The sequence below is a fragment of the Strix aluco genome, chromosome 13 (assembly GCF_031877795.1).
Source record: "Strix aluco isolate bStrAlu1 chromosome 13, bStrAlu1.hap1, whole genome shotgun sequence".
Lineage (NCBI taxonomy): Eukaryota > Metazoa > Chordata > Aves > Strigiformes > Strigidae > Strix > Strix aluco.
In genome coordinates, this window is record NC_133943.1 from 6,646,053 (window position 1) to 6,668,558 (window position 22,506).

General features: G+C 56.0%; 1 protein-coding gene across 3 annotated transcripts in view; it reads right to left on the reverse strand.

The window, feature by feature from the left end:
* The window catches only part of PDGFRB (platelet derived growth factor receptor beta), a 34,910-nt gene extending 13,901 nt beyond the window's left edge, over window positions 1-21,009 (reverse strand). Inside the window, exons 1-12 of one of the 3 annotated variants that reach the window (XM_074838536.1) lie at window positions 20,144-20,517; window positions 19,815-19,971; window positions 7,165-7,231; window positions 6,013-6,090; window positions 4,424-4,720; window positions 3,708-3,977; window positions 3,299-3,426; window positions 2,775-2,949; window positions 1,999-2,191; window positions 1,671-1,786; window positions 1,022-1,148; window positions 648-859 (exon numbers count right to left, since the gene is read on the reverse strand). In XM_074838536.1, coding sequence (XP_074694637.1) covers window positions 648-859; window positions 1,022-1,148; window positions 1,671-1,786; window positions 1,999-2,191; window positions 2,775-2,949; window positions 3,299-3,426; window positions 3,708-3,977; window positions 4,424-4,720; window positions 6,013-6,061 — 1,567 coding nt within the window. In that variant the 5' untranslated portion in view covers window positions 6,062-6,090; window positions 7,165-7,231; window positions 19,815-19,971; window positions 20,144-20,517. Of the gene's footprint in view, window positions 1-647; window positions 860-1,021; window positions 1,149-1,670; window positions 1,787-1,998; window positions 2,192-2,774; window positions 2,950-3,298; window positions 3,427-3,707; window positions 3,978-4,423; window positions 4,721-6,012; window positions 6,091-7,164; window positions 7,232-19,814 lie in introns of all 3 variants that reach the window. The other 2 variants (XM_074838538.1, XM_074838537.1) reach the window with 2 other exon arrangements.
* Between the last annotated feature and the right edge of the window lie 1,497 nt (window positions 21,010-22,506).

Below are 22,506 nucleotides of genomic sequence, written 5' to 3' on the forward strand. Positions count from 1 at the left end.
GGGGACAGCAGCACAGAGGGGTCCCTGCACCCTTCCCCTTCCCTCCTCTAGCCACAGTTCCACTCCTGCTCGACCCTGAGCTCTCCTCTGGGTGGGGGCAGTCCCTGCTCTCTCCTCCTGGGCAGACCTGCCCAGCACTTGCAGGGCCAGCACCCCAGGGATAGTGGGGTGATGGGTTGTTACAGCCTGTTGAAGGACTTTCTGCCTTGGGAGAGGTTTGATCATGGGAGGGTGTAAGGAGCTAGAGGGGCTGGTTTGCTTGGCGGAGAGCTGGCAGGTCCAGGCCTGGGCTTAGACCATCCTTCCTCATATCTGGGATGTTCAGTGCATGGATGTTCCAGTACGTGGCACCATCTAGTGACCCGCGGGCTAATAACAAGACATTCCCTCCCTGGAGGGATGACCCTGCCAGTGGTGGGAAGAGGATGTCCATAGCCAGTGGACATAAGAGTTTCAGACTCCTCCTAGAGCAGCCTTTCCTGCTCAACCCAAAGGAGGCTTTGTTTTGGGCAGAACTACCCAGGTTTCCTGCCTCTGAAGACTGCAGTCATCAAAGGACAGTCTTGGCGCCCAGCACCTCCAGGCTGGAGACACGGAGAGAAAAGCCTAGCCCTGCCACTGGCTCAAACACTTCCCTCAGCTCTCACCATGTGGGACCAGAGTGATGTCCTGGGAGTTCGTGCCCAGGAAGTTTTGCACGGTGCATCTCAGGAGCAGGGGCTCGTCCACCCTGTGCAGGTGCAGGGTGCTGTTCACGCGGTACACCTGCAGCTCTGTGTGGTACGTGGCGTTGGTCTGCAGACCGATCTCTGCGGACTCATTCCCCAGCAGGCGGGTGGGCTGCCCCTTGGTGCTGCACCTGGTCCAGGAGAGGATAAAGGCACCTGAGTGGCAGCTGGGACCATGCACTGCCACGGGATGCCCAGGCATGTGGGCCAGAATAATACAATAAAATAGTAGTTTATTGTTCTAATAAATACTGGATTTCAGCCATTCCCATGGGCTCCATCACTCTGCTTACCATTTGATGTCGCTGCAAGTAGACCAGCTGATCTCCGGCTGGGGCATGCCTTCAGCAGAGCATGTTACAGTCTGCTCCCCGCTGCTGGCACTGCTGTTCTCCTTGAGATCCACTACTTTGGCTGGCACTGAAAACAAGAGACAGTGACGGGAATTAATGCTCCTTTCTGAGTGCAGGCTGGAAGGGGAATGTTATTTCACTGTACCCCTAACATGGCCTGGGGGTGAGGAGACAGTGAGGTAGGACTCATCACATCAATCATGTTTTATTTTTGAAAGCTAACAGCAAAAAGAGAAAGGTTTGAGGGGGTTATGGAGGAGACCTGCCCCCATCTTGCTTGCTTGGAGAGCACAGGTGAACATGGGGGAAAGTCCTGGACATCAGACCTGCGCAATCATCTCTGCATCTGCTACCTTGGACCAGGGCATGAAGGCCGAGCTGCTGGCATCTGCACTCTCCCCCCATCCCCCTTGCTCTGAGACCAAGTGTGATATTTCAAATGAGCATGTTTCTTGCTTGAATGCTCTTCCTTTAAACAAGACCTCTCTGGAGCTGTAGTCAGAGGCATAAGGGCTGCAGCAAAGGACGGACCCATCCCCTGAGACTGCTCCTACATTCCTCAGCCCCATGTCTGCATGCCCATCCTCACCATTTATCTGCAGATGGAAGGACAGCTCCTGCTCATCATCCTCATTGGAAGCCCGGATGGTGTAAAATCCTCCTTCTTCCTGCTTCACCCGCACCAGCACCAGAGCCGTCTGGTACCTGGAAGAGACACAGTCCCAGAGTAATGGGTGTGGGAAGGAACCTGGAGACTGACAATGCTCAGAGGCAGCCAGCTCCCACCCATCTGAGACATGCTCGAAATCCACTCACAGAAAAGCATTCAACCACCAACCGTGTCCAACCAACAATTTGGAGGTTGCTTAGTGAATTATCCCCTCCCCACACCCTGGTGAGGAATGATGGGCCCTCACCTGGTTTCTGACAGGTTCCTGCTGGTGATGGTGAACTCGCTGCTGCTCTCCATGGTCAATGTCTTGTTGTTCTTCAGCCACACAATGTTGGGTTGTGGGTATGCTTCCACCTCCACCTGGATGGTCCGGCTCTTGTGGACCTCGGCATACACTGTGCTGGGCAGGTGGGTGTGGAAGTGCACAAAGCCATGCTCTGAGAGGGGACAGGAGGGATAGGGGAGTCAGAGAGAGAAACAACACCCTCTCCAGCCTTTTGAACAAACATGGATCTGGACCAAACCACTCTGAACACCCAGAAGTGGTGGGGCAGTTCCAGATTCATCCCTCAAGGCTTCAGGCTTGTGTCCGAGGAGAGTGCGGGTGCAGAGCCGCACTGGAGCAGAGGAGCTCATGGAGCAGGCAGCACACGGGGAAAAGGTTGTTATCTTGGGGAGATGGGGCAGGTTCCCTCAAAGAAGAACAGATGCAGGAGGGAGGTGGCAATATGACCTCACATTGCTTTGGCACTGCACAGTGCAGAAGAGCTCCTACCCATACCCTCAAGTGTATTAAAGGGTCACAAAATGCATGGTGGGAGATCTGGGGTGTTTTGAAGCCAAGAAGCGGGCAGCGGTGACATGGGGTGAGGGTTGGCTTTTGGCCATGGTTACTTAGGGCAGAGGTGAGGGACGGGAGAGAGCTGGAGGCTGTGCAGAGACAAGAGGGCGTCACTCTGGGGCATCCTGCCTGGACGCCCACGTGGTTTGCTGGCTTTGGGTGTGTGGGCAGCAACACACCGATCACATGGACTGTGATGTCTTTCCTGTCCGTTTTCTCATGGTAGCCCTCGGAGACATTGCAGACGTAGGTCCCACTGTCCTCCAGCTCTGCATTCTGGATGATGAGGATGGAGCGGATCTCGTGGGTGGATCCAGGCAGGAAGTCAGTCACTGGCTCCACAACCTTCCCCGCCTGCACAACAGGGACAGGAGATACGGTCTGAGAAGTCAAGAGCATGTTCTGCCACTGGAGCTACAAAACCAGGCTCACAGAGAGGGAGGAAGAGAGGGTAGAGGACCTCAGTCTGGCTGCCACAGGGACAGGGAACATACACTGATCAGAGGCCACTGAGACAGACAGCCTTAATCCAAGGATCTCCCCATCAAACCTCTCTGTGTGACAGCAGCAACATCCCACGGCCTCCGCCATGGGGTGAAGCTTCCTATGAAGCTTCACCTAGAATATTGATGAGTGATTGCCATGGGACATCTGGGTAAAGGCTGGAGCTGCTGCCTGGAGCTTGTGGGATTGGAGCACTCACCTGCTTGCGGGGATAATCCCAGTTGAAGTTGACTAGCTCATTGCCGCTCACGGTGCACATCAGGGTAACGTTTTCTCCCTGACGCACTATGGTCTGCACTGCGCTGATGGAGACATTCACAGATGAGACTGTGGGAAAGGTGAAAGAAAGGAACGAATAATGAAGGAATGGATGAGTGGACACCCAGTCCATTTATCCTGGGTGGACTGTTCCACTGGAAGGTCTCTTCCCTGAGGGATAGAGCTGACACTTTGGCAGAACCCATTCTCTAATGGAGGCAGGAATAAATCCAGCCTCTAAATTGATCAGGGACATTGTTAAGATGGGGAGGGCTTTGCTGTCCCCTGACATTGGGCTGAAGGAACAGCTATGGCAGGTGCACAGGTATGCTCAGACAATGGCAGCTCACCCTGGATCCTGTAGACGTAGAAGGTGTCTGAATCCACCTCCTGGTCATCCACAAATGTCCGACAGAAATAGGTCTTATCCTCAAAGAAGCCTTTGAATCCCTGTTGTGGGTCATACGCAGCTGGGATGGGGTTCTCCACCTTTTTCTCATAGAGGGTCACCTGCATCTGTGGGTTTGTCACACGGCATGGGATGATGGCTTCTGTGTAGCCCGTGATGAAGATGAAGAGCTCTTCAGAGGTGATTGTTGGGAGGAAGACCAGGGAGGGATCTGTGAGAGAGAGGAAACACTGGTTACAGAAAGCTGCTTGAAGCTGAACTAGGGCTGCTCTGTGCTCCTCCAGGACTGCTCCAACACAGGGCTCTGTCTCCAGACTGGTGGGATGCTTCTTCCCTTACTCTCCATGGCAAAGTAGAGCTGCCATGTCATGGGTTTGCCCAACCTCTCACGGGAGGGTGAGAGAGACCCAGACACTGCTGCCTAGCACCATTGCCTGCCCCACCACTTGTCCCAGCACACCACACATGGGCCTCTCCCATGACCTGGCATACCAGAGACATGCCACAGCCAGATGACTTGTCATGAGGGCTCTCCTGCAATAGGAGGAGGATTTTGGGAGGCCAGGTGCTTGGAGACAGAATGATAATTCAAAACCCTCTTTCTCCTGGTTACTAAACCCCGTGTAAATGCAGAGACAAGGACATGCTGTCCCCTACCTGGAACATAGATGTACAGGGCTTTCCTCTCTGCTGTCTCTGGAGCCTGGTCAGGGCTGTAGGTGCACGCGTACTCCCCAGTGTGACGGCCCGTCACGTTCCTGAGGGTGAGATTGCTGACGAAGACACCATCCCTGTGCTCCAGTGAGGCGGTGAGGGGTTGACCCTCCCGTTCCCAAACCAGCATGCCATCTCCATAGCACAAGAGGGAGAAGGTGCTGTGGAGGCCGAGGACAAGCTCAGTGTCTCCAGGTTCGATGTGCAGCCCGCTGCCCCCAGATGTTACCTCCAGCATACCTGGGAGAGGAGGGAGATGAGACCAAATTGGATTCTTCTGAAATCCAAGGAGAAGCAAGCTGAAACACAACCTCATGCCAGTGTATTTGGTTTGTAGTGTCAGCCTTTACACTGAAAAATAACCTTCCTGGATTTGTCCTCCTTGGCATGGCCACCACTGACAAACATGTGCACTCCTCAGAAATATTCTGTCAACCTAGACCCTGGCGGGTCATCCTTCATTCCCTGTACCTCCTGAAACCCTTACTGGAGAGAAAATAAGACATCACAGGGTTTAGCAATGTTCAAAGTTGCCCGTGTTGTCTGTGGCAATGCTGGGTGGAGAACCCCTCATTTTATACTTTAACCACGTCTGCCCCTGCCCAACCTTTCTGCAAAGTAACTGCAGCCTCAGTGCTACCCAGTGCTGCGCAGTGTCATTGGGTGGTGAGGAGCAGAAAGCTGGCTCAGGAGGGAGTTGGGGCAGTTGCTGAAACTATGCTGGAAGGCAGCCATGCTGTGATGCTGTTACACCAGCCCAAGGAGCATCCTTGGTGAGGACGGGGCTGGAAATGGGAGTGACCTTGGCCTCACCCACATGTTTGCTCACATTCTTGGCTTTTATGCATACTATGAGCTGGTTCAGATGGTCTAGGGAGCTGACAGTATAGTAGTATAGTACAGTACTGCTGACCCCAAAATGAGCCTGCCTCTGTAAAGGCAGAGGTAGGTCTCAGATGCACCTTCAAAAGCTTGGAAAGGCCATGCATTTAGTGGGCAAGAGAGAGAGGAGAAGATGAGGCAATACCCTGCTCTGCTGGCTGCCTCTCCACAGGGACAGTGTCAGACGGGGCACAGACTAGGCTGAAACAATGTCAGTTTACAAGAAAGTGAAAAAGGAATGAAAGCAAAACCTTGCAGGAAATCCTTTGGAAGCAATAGAGCAGGTAAGGTCTTCCTGAATGGCTTCCCGTGTCTCTCCCAGCTTCCTTGCTTTACCTTTTCCCAGATGTCCCAGTGGTGCTGGGACATGTGCTCCTCCCTAGTGTCCCCACGGGTGGGCAGGGAAGCTGGGGACAGCCCCCAGGGACATGCAGGGACTTTACATCCACCCCGCCTTAGGATTGGGTCAGCATGAGCCCGCAGACCTGAGCCATTAGGAGGGACAGATGTGCCTGGAGCGTGCTGTGCACCCCTGCGCCTCCCCACAGCATTGCCCCTTTCCTCCCCCTTGCCCCGGAGTGAGCATCCCAGGGCAGCATCCCCAGCGCAGGGCCCAATCCTGCACACACCTCCCCAGCCACAGCACTCACCAGTGAGGATGAGGAGCCAGAGAGTTGTCTTCAGAGAGGGGCACAGCATGGCGAGCTCCGTGGCTCGGTGGCCGAATCCTGCCAAGAGCAAAGCAGGATGAGTGCAGCACTGCTGTCAGAGGAGGAGGCCCTCAGCCACTCCAGGCAGGGGTGTCCTTGAGCCCCCACCCAAGCCCCAGGCTCCCTTCTCCACCTCAGAAACCTCCCATCTCTTTCCAGTTTTCAGCCTTTCCCTCCTGGCAGGGTGATTGGTTCCCCCTCACGCCAGATCTGCAGAAGGAGCTGTTTCTAAGGCATCTCCTGCTGGTAAACAGGGATTTTGCTGGAGGTTCCAACAGTTGTGTCAACTCTTGCTCATCTCTGCTCGAAATGCTGCTCCCCCCGCCGCAGAGCCCTGCCTTTCTCCCTCCCTCTGCTCTACCGCTTGCCTTTTTTTCCCTTAGTTTTTGCTTCCCTCAGTCCCAATGAGATAAAACTTGCTAGAAAACAGATCCCCCTCCAACCCTCCCACATTTTCTCCTTCCAATGAAATAAAACAAGCCCAAAGAAATCCCACAAAAAACTGAGTTTCTTGTATTTAACTTCTAAATATATGTATTTTAAGGGAATATTTGAGGGCTTTTTACTTAAAAATCCCTTTTATCAACATTTCTCAAGAAATCTTTTCCACAGAGCATTTTCAGCCCTTCCTGGTGCAAATTCAGAGCCCAGAGGAGATGAGGCCAGAGTTCCCTAAGAGCAGTGGGGTCTGTCCCCCATGTAATGGGGTGACAGGTAACTCTCCCCATCGTGGCTGCAGGGACGGGGATGACAATTTCTGAAAAGCAAAATGAAGAAGCTAAAAAAGGGAAGGAAATAGTAAAGGGAAGGGCTTCCTCTGTGCCTGGACAAAGCTGGGGTGAAATGAATTCAGTAGTCCTGAACTTGGGGATGCTCCTGCATGGAGCTGAACTTCATGGCTCAGCCACACCGTAATCCAGGGCTGAGCTCCTGCCGTGCTACCAGGCCACCTCCCCTCTCCCAGCACAAGAGGCATTTTGAACCTGCTCCCAAGGCAGACCCCGAGGAGAAGCCCCCATGATGCCAGCACAGTGCTCTGGGGAGCTGCTCACCAGGCATGAGGATGGCTAGTGGCAATCTGGACTTGCTGACCTGGCCCCAGGCACCATCTCTTGCTGAGTAGCAATGCCGCCTCTTGGCCCTGGAGTGGCCTCCTGGTCTGCTTGATGTTAAGGAGGAAATGGTTTTTAAATGACGTGAGCTTGTCAGATGTTTTTATTATTCTCTTGCCTTGGCTCAACAAAAGTCTGATCTACCAGCAAAGCCTTCCAGGTCTCCAGCTTATTCAGCAGCTTCCCTCTCCCCCCTCTAGAAATCCCCTCGGTGACTCCTTCTCTCTTCTGCATTTGCCAGAGGGGATGAGAGCACTTTTGGGGAAGAGCTGGGGGTGGGTAGGATGAAAGGACCGAGGTGAAATTCAGGCTGTAAACGAATGTGACCTCACTGCACCCACCCTCAGAGAGCACCACTGCAGGAGAGAGGAGAAGGATGGACAACCTAATCTCTCTGCCCCCCAAGGCCCTGCCATGAGAACAATTAGCTTGGTTTCCCAATTCTCCTTTACAGAGGTGTGTGATTCATCCATTATTCAATGCTCAAGGTTGTAGGGACAACTGGGATCCTCTCCTTTCACCCCTCCCTGCCTTCATGCACACGCCAGGCTGTATTACCCCCTCTCCCCCTCCAAATATCTGCCTGCCACGAAGCTCAGGCCCAGCTTTTAGCTGCCTGTCCAGCTTCATGGTTGTCACTGTTAGTCCTGTTGCAGGTGAGATCTTGGCTTCCTTTACCCACACAGACAGGTCCCTCACTCCACCAGTGATCTCTGCAGGATCACTAATGGGCCAAAACACTGCTGGAGCTGAGGAGCTGGACACGAGTGCATGCTGGTGCTGGGCTAGCAAGGGTGTTGCTGGGCTAGCAGGGGTGTTGCTTCAGCAAGCAGTGAGAGCCCTGCAGCCTCCGCCTGCCGCCTCTGGCTGCCTCCTCTGTGTTCATAGCTGGTTTTAATAAATCTGCTGGTTTTGCAGAAAGGCATTTCTCTTGGAGATGCTTCCCAAGCAGAGTGGGAGGGTGGCAATGTCTCACGAAGAGTGGTGACCTCTCCCTTGTTTGTCTGCTCTGGCTGGGCGAGAGGCACACTTGGAGGTGCTGAGCTCTGCCCATCCCGCAGGATGCACGCAGAGCCTGGATAGCAGAAGGACAAACCTTCCTCTCCCTGTCACAAGGACACGTGCAAGCCCACATGTGTGCACACAGGCATTTCACAAGGGATACAAAAGCACCCAGCTCACTGCCAGCCCTGAGAGCACTTGTTGTTTCCCTCCTCAATCTCAGCTTTTGTTCTCAGCAGGAGCAGTAAGATGCACCCTATGAGTGCCAGACAAGGAGGATCTGAGGTGGGTGCAGACCCACTCAGTGATCCAAAAGCAGACACCTGGATGTTATCCCACCCAAGGACCCAAACACAGGCACCTACACGACGCTCAGCTGCCTTGGATTGTCTTCTCTCAGCCCTATGTTTGAGCAGGGTGCCATGGACCCCTCAGACTCCTACGTCCCTCCTGTGGGCCAGGACCTGAGTATTTTCAAGCCATGGGACCATTTGCCTCCACCCATCCTGGCATGTGCCTGGAGGCCAGGGAGGTCCTGCAGCAGTGCCATGTCCAGCGCCCTTCACTCAGCTCTGCAGCTCCACAGCAGCCACTGAAGTGAAGTCCCGGCTCTCCATCCCCACGTTATACCCCCCCACCATCCTCTCCTCCCTGCCAGCACAGGTGCAGACCTTCCCTCTGCCTTTCTCCATGACCGTGATGTGAGAGCAAGCTGTCCCTGGCCCAGCAGGGCAGGGAGCTTTTCTATTGAGCTGCACTGTTTATTATTCTAAAAGAGGAATTTGGCTGGGAGAGGAGACAGGAGGTCAGCTGGCTCGTAAGGAGGCTGGGCTGGCTGGGTGATGAAGCCCCGCGCCCACACTCAGCCCCACATGCCTGTGGGGTGGCTGTGCTCTCCCGTGGACTCAGGTCCCGGGGACCTCGTTGGGGCTCCTCTGAGTGCTGCAGGGGAGGACGGCTCCCACCAGCCTGCATGACGTGTCTCTGCTCGCCTCCGCGCTGCTGCCCAGCGAGGCCAGGACCTGGACATCGCAGCACCGTGAATGTCTGGAAGGATTTTGAGTCCAAACAAGACACAGATACAGGCAACTGTCCCTGCCTGGTGACACAGCCACACTGTCTGTCCTTAACTCTCCTCTGTAATCACATCAGCCTGGCTGTCGCGTTGCATGCGTAGCCGCAGGAATGTACCCGGCAGCCGCTCCTCCTCCGGACACTGAGAGCGGCAAGCGGTATTTGCAGGCGAGACGAGGGAGAGCTGAGCCAGCTCCGGGGCTGTCGTGTTTCCCAGCCCACTGTCGTGCTGGTGAAAGGATAGCATCCTATAGCTGGCTGGGGCCAGGCACCACTGAAAGCCAGTGTGAGCATCTCTAGCCTCGTGCTTTTACAGTGTTGCATGAGGTGATGGGATAAACGGGGGCCTCCTGACATCCCTGAGCAGCAGCAGGGATGTGCAGAGTGCACGCCAGGCTCTGAGGGCCTGTGGAGCTGTGCTCTTACAGACAGGACACAAGCAAGAGGGCCAGAGCAACGAGGTCAAACAGCACGGCCAAGGCTACACGGCAGGGCCTCAACTGTGCCAGGACTGGGATTTGTCTCCTGATTCTCCATCTCGTGACTTCACAGCTTCTCCAGAGCAGCCCGCTCCCATTTCTCCTGCATCCCAAATCTGACGACAGCTGAGCTTTCTCCTCCACCTCCTCTCCCACTCCCCCGCTCGCTGCTGCGAGTGACGGCTGGGGGCTGATGTCTCTGTGGCTGATGAACTTGGACAGAAATTTCTGCAGCAGGAGCAGGGCTATGCCCAGGATTTTGGATACAAGGAAGAGCTGCATCCAGCCTCTGCTGGGGATGGTCCTACCTTTATTTAGGGAGGACCATTCCTTCAGCCATCTCTGCCACTCCTCCCCACCTCACAGTGCCTTGCTAAGGAACTCAAGCATCACCAAACCTTATTGATTTATTGCTGTTCCCCCACTCCAGTCCTATCTCTTGTTTAAGGATGTTAGGAAGCCCAAGATGCCTTTGCTAATGCCCAAAATATGTTGGGTAGGCTGAGTCTTGACTATTCTTGGGTAACAAGGCAAGAATTTCCTTTGACTTTGCTCAGTATGCCCTGCCACACCTCTGAGGCTCTTCCTCTCTATGCTTGCTCCCAGCATGTGTACAGCGCAGTGCTCATGGCAGAGCATCTCAGCACACGTGGCAGCCACTGCTAGCACGAGCATCGCATGGCACTGCCCATCCCCAAACATGGATCATGCTGAACAAGGACATTTCTAGCCCTGCAACTGCCTTAAACCATGGGAGATCTACACAGATGGGCATTCATGCTAAGGAGACCCTCCTGATCCACTGCTTTCCTTCTGAGGATGCCTAGCCCATGTTTCTCACCTCTGCTCCACAACCACTAATGCCCTGCAGAAAGCCAGTATGGGGGTTCCACAAGCACCCCCAGAGCTGTGGGAGCTGGGAACCAGCCTGAAAACCTGGTGCATAGGGAAGGGGATGGCTCAGCATGTTGTGGAGGGGGAGACTGCTCTGACAGCCACCTTGGAAGTAGCTCTGGTCCCTACAAACCATCAATCACCAGCAAGGGGATGTACTGTCTTCTGGAAATTGGGGTGCACAGCCCCCTCTCAGCAAATCCCATTTGCATTTCCAGGGTTAATTCCTATATCCATTGCCCCATGTTGCTCTTATCCTCCAGCCGTGCCCCCCTTGCCCAAGCCTCCCCTCTCCAGCGATGCTGGGCAGAGATGCTGGATGCCGGCCCAGCCCGTGAGCGCATCTCGGCTGGCGGCAGCACGACCGCGGCGAAGGAAGGAGCGGAGAAATGAAGCCAGGCCTTTCACACAGCCGCCCGTCCTTTCTCTTCCTCTGGCTTTCTATTTCTAGCCCCTTTTCTTGCTGGGGCTGTGCTTCCAGGCGCTCCCACAATGCTCGCTGGCCCCACCATCCTGCCAAGCAGGCCAGGGACATCTGGTGCAAATTAGCGGGAAGTAAAATATACTTTATTTCTTCTTTGTCTAAGCGCATCTGAGTCATTAAGTGAGATCATGGGTGCCCATATGCAATAAAAAAAGCCCCGTATGGATCCCATGATCAATGGCACTTGCAGCCAGGGAGCGAGGGCTTCTCCTGGCTGGGGGGGGCACTGTCCCCCACTTTTGAAAGCAAAGAGCTCCCTGAGCAAAGGCTGGTGACCCCTGAAACCCAAGCCTTGCTTGTCCAACAGTGAAACTCCTTGGCTTGCCCTGTTTTCCTCTGCCACCCTCCCCCACCGGCCTCCACCACTGTTTCTTTCCCACCCTTTAATCTAAATAAAACTGAGAGGGTTTTTTTTTTTTCTTTTGGCTAGAACTGTCCGGAGTTGCAACATCCCTCCTCTGGGGTCCCTCGGCTCCCATGACACTGCGTTTACTCACAGGCCAGATTATCATCACAGAGCCCTTTTTCTTTTTCCCAGCACATGGCTAGAATTAGGCAGGGCACACACATGGGGAGCCTGTCGTCCCAAGGCCCATAAACAGCTGCTGATAAAATGCAGAGGTAGGAAATCTGAAACCGGGCTGAGGAGCAGAGGGGCTGGGGAGTCCCCGGGGTCCCACAGGCCATCCCTGCCCAAACCCTCCTTGCCCAGCTGCCTGCCAGCACCAAGGGGGTCCTGAGGCTTTACCCAGGCACTGGTAAGACCAAGGGATGCGGAGAGCCCTGGGTGGCTGCTTGCAACACGCCTGGATTTAGGGGTTTCTTTTAGTCATACAGAGGTGAGGTTTTGCAAGCACTCACTGGCAGTGTCACTGATCCCTGAACCCTCTGAGTGGTCAGAGCTCCTTGGTCTGTGAAGATGTGATTAAAGCCACAACCCTGCTGTGGACCAGCTCTCTAGGAGATGGTCAAAGAAGGGGCAGATGCCACCTCTGGGGCAGTGCGAGCTCAGGGCCATCCCGCCTGCCTCTGCTGTAGAGACCGGGGCTGGTAGGACCAGAGCCCCTGCCCAGGACCCCAGATCCTGGTCACCATCTTTGGTGGCACCTGGAGGAAGCAGTTGTGAGGTTGTGAGGGCACTGGTCCTGCAGCAGATAACAGGACATGAGTTAGCACAGCCAGTCTCCTCTGGGCCAGCCTGCCATGGGATATCGCAGGCTTTGACAGCATCTGTCTGAAAGCTGAAAATGAGGACCGTGACTCCAAAGCGGGGTAGGGGAAAGCTGCCAGGGAGGATGACGAGTCCACGTTGAGTCCTGGCGGCATGATTCAGCAGCCCTGGGGTCAGCCATGTGAGGAAAGGGGTGGGGTGGCGAGCCCCACGCAGCCCCATTTCAGCTGCGACCATTCTCCCTCTCCGAGCATGGGGGGACCACGACATCCATGCACACAGCCCAGCAAACCTCCAGCCATGGCTTTCCGTAACGCATCGCTGTGAGGAGCTGGCACATGGGGACGTGGGACCATGGTGAGCCCTGTTCTCTCACCCCTAATCCCCCCCCCCTGCTTTCCCCCTCCATTTTAAGCCCATGGGAGATGGAGGAAAGGAGTGACCTATTTAGTGCAAGTTCAAAATAAAATGAAACATCTGTTTGGAGAGGTGCCAGCATTATAAATAATCCCCCAGCCCTGAGTGTTGGTATTCATGGCCTTTTCGGCTGCGCATGCTCCCCCGCTTCCGCTTTCAGAGGAAAAGCCGGGCCCTGGGGCCAGCGGGGCTGCTCCCCGGAGCCTGTGAGCTTGGCCCGGACTGTGGGAAAACCCTGGGCAAAGACCAAGGCTCACCTGGAGCTGGGGAAGGAGGAATGGGGGTGTTGGGAGGAACGGCTGCCACGTGCCAGGCAAGGCCGATGCGGTGCTTGGCTGTCCCTTGCTGCATACCCCGCTCCTCGCCTCCACCAAACCCTGCCTCCCTTGGTCTCCCTACAGCAGCCAGTGGGTACCAGAGCCACGGTGGGGCTGACCCATGGTGGTGCTGGGGGCTGTCCAGCATTTTGGAGCACAGCCGTGAAGTCTGGTGTTGTGCACAACTAGGGGTGCTCACGTTGGATGTAGGGAGCAGGGCTCTGTTCAGCCTTGGGGCTCACCCTTTGCAGTGTGATGACCCCCTGGGGAAGGCACAAATGTGCCCCTTGAGAGCGTTTCAGCCTTTCCCAGTGTCCTTCTCCATCAAGATACTCTAAAGGATGCAATAGAGCCCATCCAGGGCTGCCCATGACCATCCCCTAACTTCTCCATTCCCCCTGACAGCAAAGACATTTTTGGGAGAACGCTCCAGGCTGCTTCACGAGCATGTGAGCAATGTGAGTTATGAATGTGGCTGCAGGACACCCAAACCACAGGCCAGGACTCACACAGCTCCCTGCATCACTTCACCGCTGGCCCCTCCAACTGGGTAGCAAAGCCTTGGGGCTGGCCAGCAACAGTGACTCAAAGAGCTCTCTGGCCCCTGCACCCCCAAACTGGCATATATTCAGGGGTCCCAGCTCCTGAGTATGTGGGGCTGGATGGGCCTTGCCTCTCTGAGCAGAGCCCGTCCACTCACTCACTGCTTTTCCTCACCACTGGCAGAGTGGACAGGGGAAGCAGAGGATGCAAGACCAAGGGTCAGGCACCATCCCAGCTGCTCATCCCATGGCCTGGTACCCCCAGGGCTTTCCTTGCTCTTGTACCGTGGCTGCCAGAAAGCTGTGTCTGCCTTCCCACAGCAATTCAAGGGAAGCACTCTGCTAAGGTATACATGAGGAAGAAAACATTCCCCAGCACATCAACATCTCCATCAACTGCTTGCAGCCGCTCTTGGAGGGTGGCTGCTATGGTGGGGCCAGAGCTGGAGCCAAAGGTCCCAGCTGGCTCTAATTAACCACTAATCATCAGCTGCGAGGGGAGGGTGATGGATGCAGGAGCAGACAGGGAGCCATCTTGAACCCTAGTAGGATGTAGGGGCTTTACAAAGCTCCAGGAGCAGTCAGTGTTGTGGTCTTACCAGCCCCACATGCCAGTGAAGAGTGAGTAACCTGATCCTCCTTTGAAAATTTCCCTGAGACACAGATTTGCTGGGGAGGAGGAGGAGATCATCTCTGTGGATATATCTGCTTTTCTCTTCTCTGCTGCCTGTGAGGGACCCGAGCTTAATCGCTTTGTTCTGGGGTTTTAGGCTCTCGTGGCGGGGATTAGGCGCTCACCAGTTCTGTGGTCAGAGTACCCTTTGCCCATCTGTAGGACCTGGAGAGGAGCCTGGCACCGTGGCCAGGGTGGGAGAGGATGGGGCCAGGTAGTGCTGAGGTGTGAAGGGCAGAGGCTGCTTTCAGAGGGGGGCTGTGTTTGATTTGGCCCTGCCACTTCTGGGTTCCTGAGAGGGAGCAAAATGCAGCTGCTGGTGCAGCTCTTGGTGGTGGGGGCTGATCCTGCCCCCTTCTCCATAAGCTCTCCTGGGGGGAAGGAACACCGGGGTGGTGGCACCCAGCGCCAGGACTGCAGAGACAGACAAACTGCAGTGCTGGGGGAGACGCCCTCATCCCATGTCTCCTCTCCTGCCCACTGGTAATTGCATGAGGAGGGACTGGCCCCCACCTCCTTATAACAGCAGGGCCTGGGGGCAGCAACGGAGCTTTCTAGAGCAGGGGGTGCGGAAAGCCAGCACATTCCCTGTGCATCCACAGGTTGCACAAGGGCTACCTCCCTCTTGGATAACCTCCTCCTACATGCTCTGGCCTGGCAGCATGAGCCGTGTTTGACACCCTACATGCAGGGTCCTTTTCGACCTCCAGCGGTTCTTCTCCCCTTAGACACAAAGCAAAAATCAGCTCCCCTCTGCACCCATGCTCTGCAAACAGCCCCTGCCCCCCAAACCCCATAGATCCTCCAGAGGAGAAGCCGAGGCAGGACTCAGCACAGGGGCTGGCATCTGCCAGCACCCCCTGCCCTCTCCTGAGCGCAGCTTTAAATGGGCACCGAGTCCTGCTGCCCGCACCAGCAATCAGACCATATTCTCCCAAACAGCTCCCAGCCTGGAGATGGAAACTTGGCAGTTGCCTGCAGGGAGAGAGGAGGGGACCCCTCTTGTGATGCCGGCAGCGCTTGGCCTCGAGGAAAGTGGGGGTTCTGTTCTGCAACCATTTGCTCGGCAAAGGCTAAAACTGAGGTGACTTCCAGGAGAATGCGCCTGCAGAGAGCGGGGCTCGAAATGGTGTATTTTCTGCTGGCCCCGGTTCAGACAAACCCACAAGCAAACATATTTTTTTGTATAAATAAGACAGTGTGTCTCGCCAGTTAAAGCAATTCAAACATGAATGTAGCAATTTAATTGGTGCCAATTACTGTGTCTCGGTAACATTAAGATTTCAGTCACAGACTCTTTCGCATGGTAGACGGGCCAGAAGAGGGAAGGCAGAGGGACCGGCAGGATGGGGCCTCTCACCGAGAGGCAGCTTTGCCTGTCTCCTGCTTGCTCTGGTAGCCTTGTCCCCCCCGAGCAGCCCCAGTGCTGCCTGTGGGGACATGCTGAGAAGTCCCCTTCCATAGCATGGAGAAGGTACCTCCTACTCCATCTGTCTCCTGGTTTGCAGCCCAGGGTTTGACATCCAGCACAGCACCCTGGTTATTTTCCCTGCACTCCCCAACCCTTCCCTGCTCCTGCTCCTGCACCCCACAGCCTGCTGCAAGCCCCATCACACACCGGCTCTCGCTGAGCCCTGGGAAGAGCGTAGGATGGGTGTTAGTGGAGACCCGGACAGATGAGCAGGTGCCCCTGCAGGCATGCCCTGGAGAGGACGAGCCCGTCCATGGGTGCAGGACGTACACGACTGTCACTACACCAGCCTGGCTTTTCTGGCATCCAGCCTTTCTGTGGCAGCTCTTGTGGTCTCCCTGCTCCCTGCACAGGCTCTCCACACTGCAGTCCTCTGGCTTGGCAGGTTGGTGATTGCAGGAGAAAGGTACAAACACAGACCAGGGCATGCCACAGCCTGTGTCCCAGGTGTGTGCGTGCCCAGGGACGATGAAAAAGCAGGGTGTGAGAGGCAACACATCACTGTACATCTGCTACCAGTCTGGGGGGGCAATGGACGTATGGGACCCCCTTGCTCAGCGCATGACCCATCCCAGCACCCCTCTGTGCATCCCCAGCACATGTCCCTCTCCCTGTCCCAGCTGGGTCTACTCTGTGTCCCCCGCGGTGCCAGAAAAATGCTGCACTTCCAGGAGGAGGTGTCCCGGTGGGAGCGGAGCAGGGCAGAGGTGTGTTTGGCTCAAGGAGCCTAATTAGGCAACTGGGGAGAGGAGGAGGGGAAACAGCCACCCCTAAAACAAGCCTCGTTATGTCCAATTTGCCTGGTGGAGCGGAAGGAGCCTCCTGGAGCTGCTCCAGCCTCTCAGGAAACAATACCCGGTCTATACCCTCCCCTTGCAACTCCTCTCCAGGGGATTTCTTTCCCTTGGTTAAAGTACAAACAAACAAACTCTACGAAGTGTTCAGCTCGGATCCTCCCTCGCAGGGATAGGATGTGTCCAGCCAGCCCTGAGCCTGCACAGTCTCCAGCTCCCTCCAGCTCTGGGCCAAAGGCAGCCCCCGCTGCCAGCACCGCGGCTGCGCTCCCATGGGATTCAGCCACCACATGGCTACTCTGGTCCCTGCCCTTTGCTGCTGCATCCCGGGAAGACGCTTTGACAGAGCCTGACCCTATGAACACCACTGCAAGCCCATCCTGCTTCAGCATGGCATCAGACACTGGGGCCAGAGGGACCTCAGGGACTGCCTGGCCCCAGAGTGGAACTGGGCACAGAAGTCCCTGCCCTGACCCTCTGGCAACGGCCGGTCACAGCTCTCTGTCACTGGGGCAATGCCATGGCCAGCCAACATGGTCTCTTCCTGCACGGCATCGCTCTTGCAGCTAGAGAGCATTTCTTAACCTCAGCTTTCCTCTGGTGCTCACTAAGGCAGTTTTGTCTTGCCCTAGTCCTGGAGAAGGGCTCGGTGCTCTCTTCCTAACAGTGTTGTTCTGAGCACTTTGGAAATCCTGTCACAGACCCACCAAGAATGAGGCTGAAAGAGATCCTGGGGTCATTGCCATGCTGCAGTGCCCACCTCTCCCCAGCCAGATGTTTGCCTGACGTGTCCTTTGAAACCTGTGGGGCTGAAGGCACCCAGCCTCACATTTCCCCTAAAAGCTAACTTTCTTCTTTGCAGTGACCTTTCCCATGCATGAAGACTCTGTGCTACCTCCCTATAACACCCAGTGACAAACGAGCCCCCTCAATCCCTCTCCCAGTCCTCTGCAGCCTCTTCTGGGCTTCGGATCTTCCTCCCTTTTCTCCCCGAGCCTTTCTGTGTGCATCCCTGCTGAAGCGCTTGGCATCACTTGCTGGGGAGGACCTGCTCCCTCCACCCTGCCTGTTTGCGCTGCCTCCAGCCGTGTGCCTTTCAGCACATCCCACGGGAAGAGCTGTGGGTTTCCCTGCACCACGCAGCAATCTGGTTTGTGTCCGCTATAGCCCCCAGATCCTTTCCCACCATACAAGCTATCTGGGCTGTTAGCTCCCCAGATCACGCACAACCATTTAACATTTCCTTGTTAATGGCAGCATGCTGTCACAGCTTGCTGTTGCCTGGTTGGTGCTGGACTCCTCCCAGAGCCCTTGGGATCCTCCTGCGCTCCAATCTGCCCCCACACTGGCTGCCCACCCAGCTTGGTGACAGCCCAGAGTTGGGTACATGCACTCGTCTGTCACCCAGGCAGTTAATGTAGAGATTGCAGAGGACCAAGCCCAGGCCAGAGCCTTGTGAGACCCCACTAGAAATGCCCAGGGTTTTGGACAACAAGCCATGGCTAACTTCTCTTGGACTGCAGCATTACAGCTGGCCAGGCTTGTGTTCAGACCATGCTCTCTGTTCAGAACATGGGCACCCTGAACCCCCAGCCCTCTGTGGGGGTGCGGGAGATGAGCCGAGGGCAGGTAACCGGGTGGCTGCAGTCCCTCCACCTGCTCCTTCAGCGAGGACCCTCCATGCTGTTGAGCTGGAGAAACGGACAGCTGGCTTTAAGGAGAGAAAAAAAGCCCTTTGCATGCTGCAAATGGGTTGCTGTGACCTAATGCTTCTCCAAAACACTGACCCCTCTTGATGCACCAACTGACTTGGGGATGTTTCCTGGACCCAGGGACACGGCCCAGGGTTGGCAACTGCCACCGGGGCCACAACATGCTCAAGCCTGGGTGACATCAGTGTCAAGGAGTGACTTCAACCTCATGTCAGACTGTGCCCAGGGCTGGCTGCCAACTGGGGTGGCTACCTGGTGGCTCCCCCTCTGAGCCAGCCCAGCACATGACCTCTGCCAGGCAGAGCCATGTCTTTGCCACTGGCTACAGCTGCCTAAATTAAATGTGCCCTTTCCTGAGAGTGTGGGCTGCACAGGCACCTTGTCCTGCAAGGTGTTGAGGGGAAAATGACCCTTCAAGCCAACCCCTCAGTGGCCCTTGGGGAGCACTGGGGCTCAACATTGCTGGTCCTTGTCATTGATGGGAAACCCTCTGAAAAGATTTGGGACTGCCAAGCCCCTACAAGCAGGGTTTGCACATCAAACCAACTACTTTTAGCTATTTGCCCTCTGCTTTAGCAGAAGCCCCAGGTGCTCTGGGGCAAGGATGGAGCAGCACAACATCCCTTTCCACCACAAGTCCTGCTTTGAAAGTCTTCCTGTTGGCAGGAGCTGGATGCTCTGAGCCCACAACAGTCCCAGTGTGAGCACCAAAGCCCTGCAAGTCACGCATCCCCCTGTCCCTGGCTGTCAGGGCTGCCTGAGTCAGCACAGCTTCACTCCAGACCAGCTCCAGCCTGTTGGAGGCCCTCGGCTCCTGGGCTTTTGGGACAGCAGAGCGGTTGCCCACATCCACGCCCAGAAGGGTTTAACCAGGCTCTCCCCCCTGCAGTACCCAGCGCACCAGGGAGCAGGCCCTGAGCAGGGCTTGCAGCCGTCCCTCTCCACCTTGGCCTGGCCCATGGGGACAGGAGTTCTGCCAAGGGCACAGATCAAAGCGGCATGTTGCTGGGACCACCCTGCATTTAGGCATGACCATGGATGTGTTTGGACGGTCTAATGCTGCTGTGACACTGCTCTGCAGTGGGGCACGCTCCTGCCTCTAAAAGATGTCTCGCTGGGGATTGCAAGCAGCCCCTTCCCCACGCACACCCCAGTCGTCCCACAGCTGCTGGGCTGGGAGAGCCAGGGTAACCCTCCAATCCAGGGAGGGACCGAGAGCTCCCCAGGGAGACGGAGATCCCCTGGGCCCCACTCCTGCTTCAGCGGGGTCCTCCCTCCTGTCCCACAGCCTCAGCATCCCCTTTGCTACCCGCAGCCATCCCAGCCCAGGACCCGGTGAGAGCTGACGGGACGGCTTTTCCCGCGGGATACCGCAAAGCTCGGCCGCTCTCCACCACACACCACCTCCCCAGGGGTTGATGGGGTGTTTTGGGGTGCCAGCCCTTTGCCAGGGAGCAAATCCCCTTCCAAAGCAACCAGGCTGGCTTGGGGAGAGGGTCCTTGGGGTCCATACCACCTACAGCATGAGGTTTCCCGGCCAAAGGGCCGGAGCAGAGCTGGAGGGAGAGCCGGCACCCGGGTGGGTGACGCGAGGGCTTACCTTGGGCAGGGTCCCACCGGGCGAGCGCCTGTGCCACACGTCCCACGGGCGCTGGCCGCCCTGAAATTCCTTCCTCTCCTCCTCCGCACTCTTTATCTGCTGCCTGCCGAGGCTCTCCCTGCCCTCCCAGCTTTCCCCAGCTGGCAAGGCTTTTCCACTTAAAGGAGAAAGAGAGGGAAGGGAAGAAATGAAGTGGAGGGGAGGAGGGGAAAAAAAATAAAATAAAATCAAAAGGAGAGGCAAGGCTGTGCCAGGGCTGGGCTGCAGCCAAGCCCTCACTCTGCTCCTCTAGTGCATCTCAGCAGTGCCCTGGGCAGCCCCCAGCCCACCTGGGAGGGGTCCGGCTGCCTCGGGCCCCAGTGTGGAGCAAAGCCCCGGGCCGGGGGATGTGCACGCGTGTGTGTGCGTGTATAAATAAAAGAGACCTCAGGAGGAGGAGAAGGGGGGAGGCTGCCTCGCCAATGAGGAGCGGAGTCCGTCCGACTTCCTCCCTCCACCCTCTGCGGGGACCCTTTGCAGAGCAAAACTTGCGATTAAAGCCCGGCAGACGGGTGCGATGGGGGGAAAAAAAAATTTTAAAAGGGAGGAGAAGCCAAAGAGGCTGCAAGGAGAGGGGAGTTTTGCCGCAGGCTGCCGAGGGGAGCGGCGAGGGCCTGGCTAACGGGAAACAAAAGGAGCCCGGACCAGCCCGGCTCTTGCCTCCTTAAACCGGAGGGAAGGAGTTGCTCTCTCCCTGTGTCTGCTTTCAATTCTGGCCTTTTTCCCTGTTTTCTTTTTCTTTTCTTTTTTTTTTCCCCTCAAGCCCCCCCTCCCGTTTTCTTTTTTTTTTTTTTTTTTTCCCTTTCTCAGGATATGAGGGGATGTTTAGAAAATCCACTGCCCACGCCAGCAGCTGACTCATGTTTTTATTAAAGAAGGCCTGTACTGAACCAACTCCATGTATTCCCCCCGGACGCCGCCCCGGGCCGTGCAGTGCCGGCACCGCGCCTCCCGCCCCGCTGACCCCCGGCCGGCCGCGGCCACTCGGGGACTGCCAACGCACCCTCCCAGTCCCTTTTTTTTTTTCGAAGGGGGAGTAATAAATCTTGTGCAACTGGGATGCTGCGGCAGATGGTGGGTTTGGTTGGGAACTTGGACTGTTTGGGCTGCCGAGGGGCATGGAGCTGGGAGAGGTGGCAGGAGTTTCCACCGCGGCCACGCCATCACCCCTGATGTCCTGCACCCCTCCCACCCTGGGGGGGTGAAAGCCGGCTCATGAACCTGCTTCAAATCCTCCCCACACCTTGGTGAGTTCAAATAAGGTTTCTGAGAATCTTTCAATAGGCAAAATATTATCATTTGTCCAAAAAGGGATATCTTTTTTGCAATTTGTTTCAACACTGTTACAAAGTGCAGAAGCTCTTTGGATCAAAACCGTCTTTAGACCCATCAGTTCTTGCCACCATTTCCATCTTGGGGATGTGCTTTTGTCCGATCCAAACAAGAAAAACTGCAGAAATGCACTGGCTATCCTGAAAAAGGAGACTCCCCTGAAAAGATACCTTTCTATCTTTCTTGCTTTTTCTTTCCAAGAATCAAAAAGCCCTTCCCATAAAGACAACACTGCTGAAATCTGTGTTTCTGGCTTATTTGCAAGGCAGACTCATCCCCTCCTGCCTCGCTAATGAAGGCCTGCACAATGGGCACAGCTAATGATTCCCCGGCTGGATGAGCCCAAGAGATTGCCACTTATCACCTGTTATCTCAGTGTTTTCTTTGCACTGATGAAAAACCAAAGGGAAACGTCTTTATTCTGTGCATCCATGGAGGATGAGGAGAGCTGGGCTGCGGCACCCCAGTTATCTGCACGCAATGAGCAGGGTCTGGCAACCAGGAGGTACAGCCACAGGCAGGGCAGGGGGGATGTGGGCCTGACAGAGCCCGGGCAGGAGAGGGAGGCTGGGGAAAGGAAGGATGCTGGAATCACAGAATCATCTAGGTTGGAAAGGACCTTGAAGATCATCTAGTCCAACCGTTAACCTAGCACTGACAGATCCCAACTACACCACATCCATAATGGAGAGGATGCCTCTCCCTGGGGAGGCAGCCCCCACGAGCTGGAGGGGCTCTTATGCTGGTCTGCATGGGGGGATGAAGTGGTGATGGCTGGGCAAGACCCTGATGCTCCCCTGTGCCGGTCTGGCTGGATTCCCCAACTCCAGACGTGGTGGCGACCATGTGTTGGGGGGCCCTGGCAGTCCCCGCCGAGCTGAGCCAGTCTGTCATGCAGAGGAGGAGCTGGTGAGCGTGAGAGCAGCTCATATGGGGGGCAGGCAGCAGCGGGGACATGCTGTGCACATGGTTCTTCCCAACACTTTTCCCAAGGGATAGAGACATGTCTGACGGGTCCCTGCACAGGGACATGTGGGCTGCTGGGAATAGCTCAGCAGAGCTGTTTCCCGGCACCTTCCCCCCTCCAAAGATAGTATTGCTGCTCCTAACACAGCAGGAGAGAGAGAAACCGGCCGGGCCCCTCGCACCAGGGACAGGCTACCGGGGGTGAGCAGGGGTGGAGAAGCTGGCACAGACCACGCTTGAGGGCAGAGCATCTCAATCCTGAGGTGGGACATATTCCCCGCTCTCCCTCCTGCAAATGGATGACCCCAATGCCCACTCCCGGGCTGGGAGCAGGGACAACCTGGGCAAGCAAAAC